Here is an 11,454-nt window from a genome sequence, read left to right as displayed (position 1 = left end):
TTCTTTACTTTTAAAATAGGGACACAAAGAAACTTTTTAAATTGTAGTCCTGAGCTCAATCCCTGGCTCTGAGAGAGAGAGAGAGAGAGAGAGAGAGAGAGAGAGAGAGAGAGAGAGAGAGCGAGAGAGAGCGAGAGAGCGAGCTTTGTTATTAAAAATAAAAATAAAAAATAAAATAAATTGTGCTGTTCTTTTGCACTGCACATTGAAAGGGGTCTAACTTTTATCCCTCTTTTTTTACCCTCTTCTATAAATAGCCATTTTTATTAACTTGTACTTTATCCTTCTCATTTTTTAAAAATATAAGCAAGTGGTCTGTAGATATCGATATAATATTCATCCTTAAATATTTACCTAGTCCTTCCCCCCCCTCTTCCTTACCTTTTCTTTCATTCCCTGTTCCCTTCCCTTTCCATTCCTTGTGCTGGCATGGAACTCTAAAATCTTGAGTATGTTAGGCAGCTTTTACCATTAAACTGTATCTCAGCCCATGGCAGCCCCTTTTACTTAATGCATGTGAATCTCATCTTATAGAACTAATATGAGATTTATCCTTGTTCCTTTTTTAAAGTTTCATGGTCTTCCCTAGTTCTCACTGATTGACTTTGGAGTCAGTGTCTCTTGGTGGGAAGGGGAAAGGAAGACAATAATTACTTATTGAACTGTGTGTCCTTTACTCTGTGAGGTGAGATTTGAGGAGAAAATTATGTTCAGTTAGATGTAGCAACATACTTTAGGCCACATGACCAGAAGTAGGAGATGGAGCCTAGTTCAGGATTTGCTTGTGGTTGGTTGTTGTGTGATGTGTCAGGAATGATGAGACCTGGTATTTCAATGTACAGCAATAGAGATTTTAAAAGAATTATAATTATGTAACCAGGGCCGGGGAGATAGCTTGGTGGAATAATTGCTTGCCTGGCAAGCACAAGGTCCTGAGTTTGCTCCCTGGTACCACCCAAAAAAAAAAAAAAGTCATGTAACTAGTATTGTAACAACAATGAAAATTTAAAAACAGAAATAACTAGAGTCTTACGCTTTAACTAATATGTTTATTCAGTGAATATATTTTCCTTCTGTTTTAACCCAAAACTCCTGCCAGAGCATCCATTTAATGTTAAAATGGCTACTTTGCAAATAGTACTGCTGTGCCTTCAGATACTTTTTAATTTACATGAATCATGCATTCCTTTTGTTCTCTGTTTTCTTGAACTGTACTGTAGTACTTCACTTTGCAACCTTAATAATTGGGTTCTGGTCCAATTCAGTTTTTGTCCAAAATCTTGGGAAGAAATAAATTCACAAACCAAGGTACTATTGTACATGTGAAAATGCTTCCTCTTAAATGTATTACCCCAAATATAACAAAACCCATTTTTCTTCTGTTTCAGTTTGGGAATACCTGCTACTGCAATTCAGTTCTTCAAGCACTTTATTTTTGTCGTCCATTTCGGGAAAAAGTTCTAGCATATAAGAGTCAGCCTAGGAAGAAGGAAAACCTTCTTACGTGCTTAGCAGATCTCTTCCACAGCATAGCCACTCAGAAGAAAAAGGTCGGAGTAATACCACCTAAGAAGTTCATCACGAGATTACGGAAAGAAAATGGTAATTCTTTTACTTTTCCTGCATTACTGACAATCATAGATAGGTTACATATAGCATACCATGATTCAAGCCTTTATTGAATATAATCTTTATACCTTAGAATGTGTTAGCCACTGAGGGAGCAAAAGTGATATTCCTGTCCTCAAGGAGGTATAATAGTTTAGTGGATGAGATAGTTTTACAGTTAATAATATGAAGATGTAATTAGTGTTTAATGTATTACACAAAGGTAAAATATGTCAGGAAATGAGAAATTGTAATCTCTGTTGTCTGCTTGGCTTTTCTATCTCAAGAATGGTTTCTCCCCTGCAACCCCCAATAGGATTATGGCTTGTTGCCTGCATAATGCTTTTGTATGGTAACTCATTTGATCCTCTCAATAATCTTAGATGTAGATCAAATTATTTTTACTACTTAAACCAGGAGAATGGAGGGGCTACCAACATAGAAGCTTAAGACTTGTCTCACATCATACCAAGGAGTGAAAAGAGACAGAATAAGTACTGAGATCTTCTGGCTTAGAATAAATGTGTTTTAATTCTCTTCTCTTATAAAAATATAGTTATTGAACAAGCTGTACAATTTCTTTGAGCAATTCTTTTTAGTAAGACTTCTTCCAGAAGAACATTTATTTCAAGTCATCATCTCATAAGCTTTCTTTTCTTTTTCTCAATTGCAGAATAATTGAAAATCATTTTGGTTATTTGATGCTGCTGGCATTTGTAAATATCTTTTGAAATATATTAATAGATTTGGGGCTTTTGAATTTATCTCCAGAGATTATAAAAATATGCATACAAATCAAAGACTTAATATATTATCCATTGCCTAGCTCTCCTTATGTTTTCTTCGTTTTAAATCTGTAAAACATGTTAATATTTCCACTGACTTTCACTGGTTGATGGTTTCCTTCCACACTTTGAATCAATTTCCTTCCATACTGTTAAAACTTTGTTTTATTCCTAAAAGATATTAGCTCCATATTGCTTTAACCACTATTGCTGTACATTAATGATCATTTTGATATCTTTTGGAAAGAACCAATTTTAATTTCTATTCATTAATCAGTTTTTGTTTTTAAAGTCTTAACTCATGTTACATAGTCGAGGAGGACTGCTATTCTGTGTTCCTGAAAATGGTACGACAGTGCCAGCTCCATAGTTAAGGCATCTTTGAGGTTGGGCTGAACATTGGCTGATGATATCTCTTACTGTCTTGTGTGTTGTGCACCACCCAAGCACTGAGGATTAGAAAGAAAGCCTTCAGGAATCTGAGGGTTTAATGGAAAAGAAACCTATCAGCAGTTATGGAACATAAGCTGTCATTGGTGGGAAGGAAAAGGAAGCGGGGATGATAAGAGGGAGTGGCCAGGAATGAGTAAGTAGTTGGGGAAACTCTGATAAGGTAACAATAAAGATTTGAAGTGAGAAATATTCCATTTGAAGATCTTAGGTTAAAATGTTAAGCAGAAAGAGCAGAAAGTTCAGTTGTCCTGATTACTTGAAAGATGACTGAAAAGTTAGCATGGAATTGGAGTACAATGAAGAAGAAATTAGAAAGGCCAGGATCCTAGAGCTTGGGTTATATTTTGAAAACCAAGGAGAGCACTTGGAGTGCTCTGAGCAGGTGGGTCATGTGTCCCAGTTTATATCTGGAGAAGATCCCTCTGAAGGAACCAGTGGGAACAAAGATAGGAAGACGAGCCAGAGGCTATACCAGTGAGAATCAGCGTCCTCTGTGTAGATGACTTCCTGTATGCTTGTTCTTGTAATTTTCGAAAAAATGAAACAGGTTGGTGGGTTCATTGTTTTAGTTAGAACTGTCAGCTGGACAATTTAGGATCATTTAAAGTGGGCTTGAAGTCACATCAACTGGCATCTGTAGCTGTGTGCTCCAATTCACTGAATTTATATATATATATATTTATATATATATAAATTTATATATATATATATAGTTTGTTTTGGGCTAGAGCTACTTTTTCATATCATTTTAGCTATTTCAACCCCTAGTGTTCGTTCATTCATTCATTCATTCAGAAAATGTCTAGCACAGCTAATACATCGCAAGTATTGTTGTGAGTCTAGGGATACAGCAGTGATGAGATGAAAAGGGTTGGAGTTCTTAAGGAACCTGCACATATGGAACAGTGCTCTTCTGGTATTGTGGAGAGATGCAAAATCAGGTACATCGTTAGTCTTATTCTCAAATGAACTCTAATAGATTTGAGTAAGTAAGTTCTGTGTATTCAGTTTTTTCTTTTTTCAGATTAGCGTAAAAGGTATTTTATGTAATGAAAGCTAGAGTATGTAGCTATTTCAGAAGAAAACATAATTTATTTTTAAATGACTTAATCATTTTTTACATTAATGTTGCAGCTAAATCAGGACTATAATTTATAATCATACATTTATTTAATAATGAAATTGTCTGTCTCTCCTACTAGACTGTCAGTTCCATGACGGAGGGAACCCATTTGTTTTTGCTCACCATTGTATTCCCAGGACATAATCCAGTTCCTGGCACATAGTAGGTGCTTACTAAATATTTCTTGAATGAATGAATGAATGAATGAATTTGCTTAATTTACCAAATCAGTTTTCCCATTATGTTGTTCAGATTATAAAGCCAACCATAAAACAGCCAGTATTTAAAAAAGTTATGCCAAGTGTAGTAGCACACGTGTAATTCTAGCACTGGGGAGGCTGAGGCAGGAGGATCGCCATGAGTTCAGGGTCCCCTTGGGTTATATAATGAGTTCAAGGCCAGCCTAAACTACATAGCAACACCCTGCCTCAAAAAGAAAAAAGAAAAAATATGATATAGTTTGCAGAGATTCCTCTGAAGTATCTCATTTGTTTTGATATTTGTATTTTTCTGATTGATGATTTTAAAGCTATTAATACCTGCATACAGGTATTGTAACATTTCAACATAGTCTTTTCAGAGATTGGAATCATTTGAGGTATTTCTGTGAATATGAAATCATTGTTTTTTGGTAAAAGAATACCTAAAAACAAAATATTGTTTAAGACCATCTATTTTGAAAACCATGGGTGTGGAAATAATTTTCTTAATGGGGAAAAATTAGACTATTTGAGTTTGTGGCCATGAGCCAGCATGTTGCTTATTTACTTTAGTGAATTATTCATCTCCTAACTCAGTAGAATAAGTGCTTCCCTGGTAAGTGCAAGGGCCTGAGTTCAATCCCCATTTCCGCAAAAAAAAAAAAAAAAAAAAAAAAAAAAAAATCATCTCCAATTCTACCTTGGGCCCCAGAAATGCTTATAAAAGTCTTTTTCTAGTCTTTTCCCTTTATCCTACTGTTTACCTTCTTTCATGACTTTTCCAGTTTGTTACTACTATTCTTAACACACACGCGTGCACGCGCATGCACACACACAAAACACACACATTGCTAATTGTAGCATTGTAACCTTCTGGCCCTTATGTTAGTGAGCAAAAGGTAAGGTGTTTGGTTTTTAAGTACATCAGCTACACTTATGAAGCTGCATAGAAATGTAAGTGTCAGATTAATGTAGGCATCAAGGTGGTCCATAAATCAGGTGCACACTGCATGAGTTGGGGGGTGGAGTTGACAAATGCTCTCAGGGACAGGAGGCTAAAGGGTCACTGTGTAGCTAGATCTAGTGTGGTTTTTTGACTGCAGGGAAATTTTGGTATGCAATTGAAAGTGTAGTGAGTTAGACATAGCAGCTGGAAACTAAAAAATGCTAAAAGATTGAAGAAATGGAGAATTTGTGTAGGACCCAATACAGATAGTTAGAATAAGCAGCCTAAAGGGTTGGGAATAAAGGAAATCCAAATGATAAGGGAGAAAACATGATACCATAGGTAAATGAGAGTAATAGAAGATAGACTGGGGTTGAGGGGTGTTCATTATTTTGAGGGATGGGGGATTATTGTGTTGATAGGAAAGTTTAAAGATGATGGACTTCCTTTATCTCACCTTTGGTCTAGAGACTTTTACAACGGTGAAGCCATATGAGGGCTTGAAGTATAAGTTAGCCTGCACCAACAACAGAGTTATAGGTCACATCAGGTTTATAGGTAGCATTTGCAGAGTTATAGGTCACATCAGGTTTATAGGTAGTGGGGGAACTTCTGGCAGTGCAAAGAATGGGAAAGAATGGCATTGCTTTCAATCTGCTATTCCTAGGAGAGGGTGTAGCTCAGGGGAAGAGCATTTGACTGAATCTGCTATTCCTTATGGACAAAAGAACAGTGGTCATAGCTGTCAAAGTTGAGCTAGATGTGGCTAATGTAGAAGTTCTTGGAATTCATGGCTTTTATTAATCTTAAATATGCTGGGGAGTTTAAGGCTAATTCCTTCAAACTGTCTAACTAAATTTTTATCAGTGCATTTAAATATATGTATGTCCAGGTAGAAAGCTATAGTTACAATTTTGTGGAGTGTTTTGGTTGTGACTTATTGTTGCTAAGTGGGATACATTTATACATGTTCAGCATCTTTGCCTTGCTTAGTATCTGGGAAAGTTTGCTATACTGTCATTTATGTGTAAGTGCTTCCTTTTAAACTACAGTATTGCCTAGTGTTTTGTAACAAAATTATAGCATGATTTGAATAAACCATTATGTTAATAAATACTTAAGACTCTTGCTGGTATTTATTAATGAGCAGTCATATCTAGATTGCTTCAGGACATGTATATTTACCTGGCTTTTCTCTCTAAGAGAACTAGGTTGCATTCTGTTAAAGATGTTGCTAAAATTACACTTTAAAGCAAGAGTGTTGTGCCTGGTCTCAGCCCCAGAAACAGTGGTTAAGAATGCTTGTTTTCATAGGTAAGCCAGTACTAGATACAAAGTCGTTTTTTTGTTTTGTTAAAGTGATGGAAATAAAATACTTTAACATAATTTTAGTTTTTTAATCTTGTTTTTTGCCATTTATTATTTGTACATTTCTTTTTTTCTGTGTATTTAGTACATAGGTCTATAGGGTCTCACTATGTAGGTTAGACTCATAGTGGTTCTCCTGTTTTCAGCCTCCCAAGCACTGGGATTACAGGTGTGCATCACCATGCCCAGTCTCAATCGCCATTTCAGCATGCCCCCAGGGGAGGGCTGGCATTGGCAGGCTGGGAATTGAACCCCAGCCACTGTGCTGTGCCTAAGCAGGCACTTTAGTTTGCTGAGCTATTTGACCAGCCTTTGTACATTTCTATTTCTACTCTGAATTGCTGCTTATTTTCCTTTGCCAGGTTTTGTTTGGTGTTCTTTTAGTTTAATAACAAAATTTTATTTTATTTTTATGTTTTAGTACAGGGTATACAGGGTCTCACTAGATTGGACTCACAGTGATCCTCCTGTTTTCAGCCTCCCAAGTGCTGGAATTACAGGCACACACCACCATGCCCAGTCTCATTCACCATCTCAGTGCGCCTCAGGGGCGGGGCTGGCACAGCACACTGGGGATCTAACCCTAGTCCCTGTGTCTGCCTTAGCAGGCACTTTAATCCACTGAGCTATCTGGCCGGCCCCTCAGAATTTTAAAATATATTCTGGATAGTGAGACTACATACTTGGAACATGAATGTCCAGATTTGTTCCTTTAGTTTGTTATTTGTCTTCATTTATGTGGTCTTTGCTATATAGAAGTTCTTAAGTTTTATGTGATTTTTCCTTTCTGGGTTTTGTATTTGGCTTTAATAACAATGATAGCAATGCTGATGTTCTTTGAGCATTCGAAGTGCACCAACCACTTTTAATTTTCATAATCAGCTTTTGAAGCAGATATTACTCTTAGCCCTGGTCTTTAGATGAGCAATTTTACCTCAGGAACGTTAAGTAAATTGCTTGTGACATAGACACAAATTATATATCTATATTGATATTGATATATATATATAGAAATAACATATACACATATATTTATATATTATGTATTTCAAGGTAGAACCATAAAACCAGTCATTATAGTTTAGCCCCAACCACTGCAGCTATTTATTTATTTATTATCGGTACCAAGGATTAAACTCAGGACCTTGCGCTTGCCAGGCAGGCGCTTGTTCTACTGAGCCAAATCCCTGGCCCCACCTGCAGCTTTTAGAGGTAGTACTCCCTCTTCTCCCATTGGGAATTGAGCCTGGGGCCTTGCATATGTTAAGAAAGTTCCCTACCATTAAGTTTTGCTTGGCCCCCGTTCTTTTTTTTTTTTTTTGTTTTGAGATATTATGACTTGGAATCTGAACTTCCTGTCTTCACCTCCTGAGTAGCTGGAGTTACAGTTGTTGTCCTCTGCCCCCAGCCTAATTGGTTTTTTAATCAAGATCAAAATATGTATTTATTTAGAATATACTTTCTTGTCATTTTATTTTTATGACTTTGCAAAGGAAGATGATATCTTTATAGACAGTGCAAACCTTTTTTATTAGTATAAAGTTGAACATCTTAATGGCTTTTGGTTTTTTTTTAATAAGCTGGTGCTTTCAAGTCTTTTGTCTGCTTTTGTATGAGAAAATACTTTTTATATTATTAAAGTTGTTAATAATTTCCATGTTTCATTGCTCTTTTTTCTGTAATCTTTAGAATGATTTCTAATGAACAGAACTTAAACTTTTGTAGTCATACCTATAGCTCTTCTGAAGTATAATTTTAATTTTTTTGCTTTAGGTTTTTCCTCTTCTAAATTTGTATCATTCATTTAAAACATGTAAATTGTAGTCTCTTGAATTTATTAATTGTGTATTGAAGATCTAAAAATAAACTTTCCTAAATAGGTCATTTTTCTCAGTCTAGTTTATTGAACAACATGGAGATGTTCTTGTTTAGCAGGCTCATTCTAGCCATTATTTTCTATGTTACCTGGTGTAATTAGGCAGGCTAGTTTGGACCTGGTTCTTTGCTTTTCCTTATAATATGACTCTACCCACTCTGTTCTTGTTTTCTTGTTGTAAAATAAGGTTCATAGCGTATCACCTGGTTATTAAAAGATTCAAATGAGATATTCCTCTGAGGCCTTGCTGTACTGTGATACATGAAGTCCAGCACATGATGTAGTTAGCACTGCCCCGTCCCCATCTTTTCTTTGTCTTTGTAGTGCTTCCTATACAAACATTCTTGGGGTTTTAAAAATCTGACAGTTGGAGGGGACTGGAGATAGTTCCTGATACCACAGGAGAACTTGACTGACAGCAGAGCCACCTAGCTGGGTATTGGAAAGCCCATTTCTGAGCCCTCACCACATACCTACTAAGTGAGACTCTAGAATGTGTGTGCAGGAATTTACTTTTAATAAATCAGTTCTTAAACAATTAGCATGATTTTGTCAAGTGGTTGAATAGCTTCTGCTTTGAAACTTGCTTTGTTGGGGTACTTTTGGAAAAACAGGTTAGATGAGCTAATAAAAAGTAATTGCTTTTTGTCTAGTGTCCAGTAAACGTGTGATAGGTTTAATCATATTTTTATACATCACTATTGTTTCAAGATTTTCATTCATCTTAACTTTATTTTCTTTCGGTTCAATCATAACTTTCAGATGTGAAAGTTATGTTTCTTGTACATTACAACTAGTTCCAACAATTGTAGTTTTAGTTCTGATAAAATACTAGGTATTCATTTTTAAAACTGTCTTTTATGAAGTTTTAATTCTGAAATAATACTCTAATATTTCTTTTTTATTTTCAGAGCTTTTTGATAACTATATGCAACAAGATGCCCATGAATTCTTAAATTACCTACTAAATACAATTGCTGATATTTTGCAAGAAGAAAAAAAGCAAGAAAAACAAAATGGTCGCCTACCTAATGGTAACATTGATAATGAAAATAACAACAGCACACCAGACCCAACGTGGGTTCATGAGATTTTTCAGGGAACATTAACTAATGAAACCAGATGTCTTACTTGTGAAACTGTAAGTATATCATAAATGTTATATGGAAAAGATTTAATTTATTATCTTACTGGTTCTTACAGATGAGAGTGTGGGAGATGAATTTAAAAGTTAAAAGTCTTAGGTATAATGTAAATGTTAAAGATGCATTTTTCATTTGAAAGGAATCTTTATGTAATCTGCTAATTGACAGTGACTACCTGAGATAATAGATATTTACTGTAGCTTGAATTATTTAATTTTATTTTAGGCTAGGAAGTCATAGGATCCATGTTGTGGAAATATTGTATCTAAGGTAAACCTGCAGGAAAATTATAGGTCAGGGATATAGTTATGTGTCTCCTAATAAGGACACATTGTGAAAAGAGCAACCTAGGTGATTTCATCATTGTGGAAATTGTAGAGTGTACTTAAACAAAACTAGATAATATAGGTCAATTCACATACACATGAGATGTATGAGGCTGCATAATATAGTATGTGCTGTACAGTATACTTTTCCTTTACAGGGAGATGATAAAAGGTATAGTAAATACATAAGTGGATTAATCCATTGCAAGTGAAGAAGTTTTAATTGAGTGCTTGAGTGCATCAGCTGTGCTTATGAAGATGTTCTTATGTTAGAGGAAGGATATCCTTGGTGTGAGGTTTTTTTATTGCCCCCCAACCATCAGTTAATTGCAGTAATGACTTCACAATGTTTGATGTCTGGAATTAAGTTTTAAAAGTAGAAGAAAATATAACTATAAATTGAATTCTAAGCTCTTACGAGATATTTTGTCTATTATAGTAATAGTGCCATTGAAGGTATAATCAGGGAATTTTGGAGTCTCTTGATGTTTATTATAGTAGAGCTTGACTTGTGTTAGAAAAAGTCAAATGTGTATAATTGAGTCCTCTAATAGTTGAATTTGCTTGGCATGTTCAGAAATGCAGAAGTAGGTGAGACAGGCAAGGTAGATTTAGGGCTTTCCTTGGAGGCCTGTGAAATGTTGTACCAAGTTCTTCTGAAGTCAGTGTTGTAGCCTAAGGATAAGGGGGTTCTATTAGTTATTTTGCCATCACTGGAACAAAATACCTGACACCTAAACCAAAAGGAGCAGAGGTTTATCTTGGCTCACAGTTTATTTAAGAGTTCAGTCCATGGTTGGCTGGCTGCAAGGCAGAAATGGCATCATAGATTAATACGATGGAGAACAGCTATTAACCACATTAATCACATGGCAGAGAGAGGAACAAAGGAGGAGCTGGGGATGAGAATCTGCTTTTCAGGTATTGGCCCCAGTGACCTATCTGTAGTCAAGCCTCACTCCTAAAAGCACATTCAGCTATGAATTTGCAGTAGGTTAATCCACTGATGAGGGTCACACAGTCCAGTTATCTTCCAAAAGCTGTGTATCTGAAAACATAAGATTTTGGGGAGGCATTTAAATCAAAACATATATAAAGATGCAATGTTTTTGAAGGAGAAAGAAATATAAGCCATCTTCATTCAGAGTGCTTAAATATTTATTGTGACTTGTAAGGAATGGACATTGTATTCTGTACGTTCTTCACTAAGTCATGTGACATGTATTATGTGTTTGTGGATGGTTTCCCAAGAATTAAGCATGATTTGAGAGTATTTCCTCAGAACCTAAGCATTATAATGTCAGATTCAGTAAATCACCACATACATGTCTCTAAATTGGAGGGATGGAATATAGGACATCATCTCTAGGGTATATATATACACATTGTTTTTTGGTTCAGTATTGCACAAGCATTTAAGTACCAAATATGCAAGGTAGAAGATGAGTAGAGGGTAGTAGAGTTTAAGACAGAAGTCTCTGATCTTAAGGGTAGTGAAGACCAGTTGTCTGTAGTGCCTCCTTCTGATGTTATCTATTCTATGAGGGTTCCCTCTCAGGCTATTTCCTTGGATATTCTTTCACTTTTTATTTTTTCCAATGTGGATATTACCAAGGGTTTCATC

General features: G+C 35.6%; 1 protein-coding gene across 1 annotated transcript in view; it reads left to right on the top strand.

The window, feature by feature from the left end:
- The first annotated feature begins 1,517 nt into the window (after nucleotides 1-1,517).
- The window catches only part of Usp12 (ubiquitin specific peptidase 12), a 45,793-nt gene continuing 35,856 nt past the window's right edge, over nucleotides 1,518-11,454 (top strand). The window contains exons 1-3 of the mRNA XM_023715104.1: nucleotides 1,518-1,602; nucleotides 4,049-4,131; nucleotides 9,271-9,500. Of these exons, the coding sequence (XP_023570872.1) occupies nucleotides 9,288-9,500 (213 nt within the window). The 5' untranslated portion in view covers nucleotides 1,518-1,602; nucleotides 4,049-4,131; nucleotides 9,271-9,287. The remainder of the gene's footprint in view (nucleotides 1,603-4,048; nucleotides 4,132-9,270; nucleotides 9,501-11,454) is intronic.

The sequence above is a fragment of the Octodon degus genome, unplaced genomic scaffold (assembly GCF_000260255.1).
Source record: "Octodon degus isolate 3935 unplaced genomic scaffold, OctDeg1.0 scaffold00038, whole genome shotgun sequence".
Lineage (NCBI taxonomy): Eukaryota > Metazoa > Chordata > Mammalia > Rodentia > Octodontidae > Octodon > Octodon degus.
Note: the sequence above shows the minus strand (reverse complement) of the source record. Positions and strands in the feature narration are given on the sequence as shown.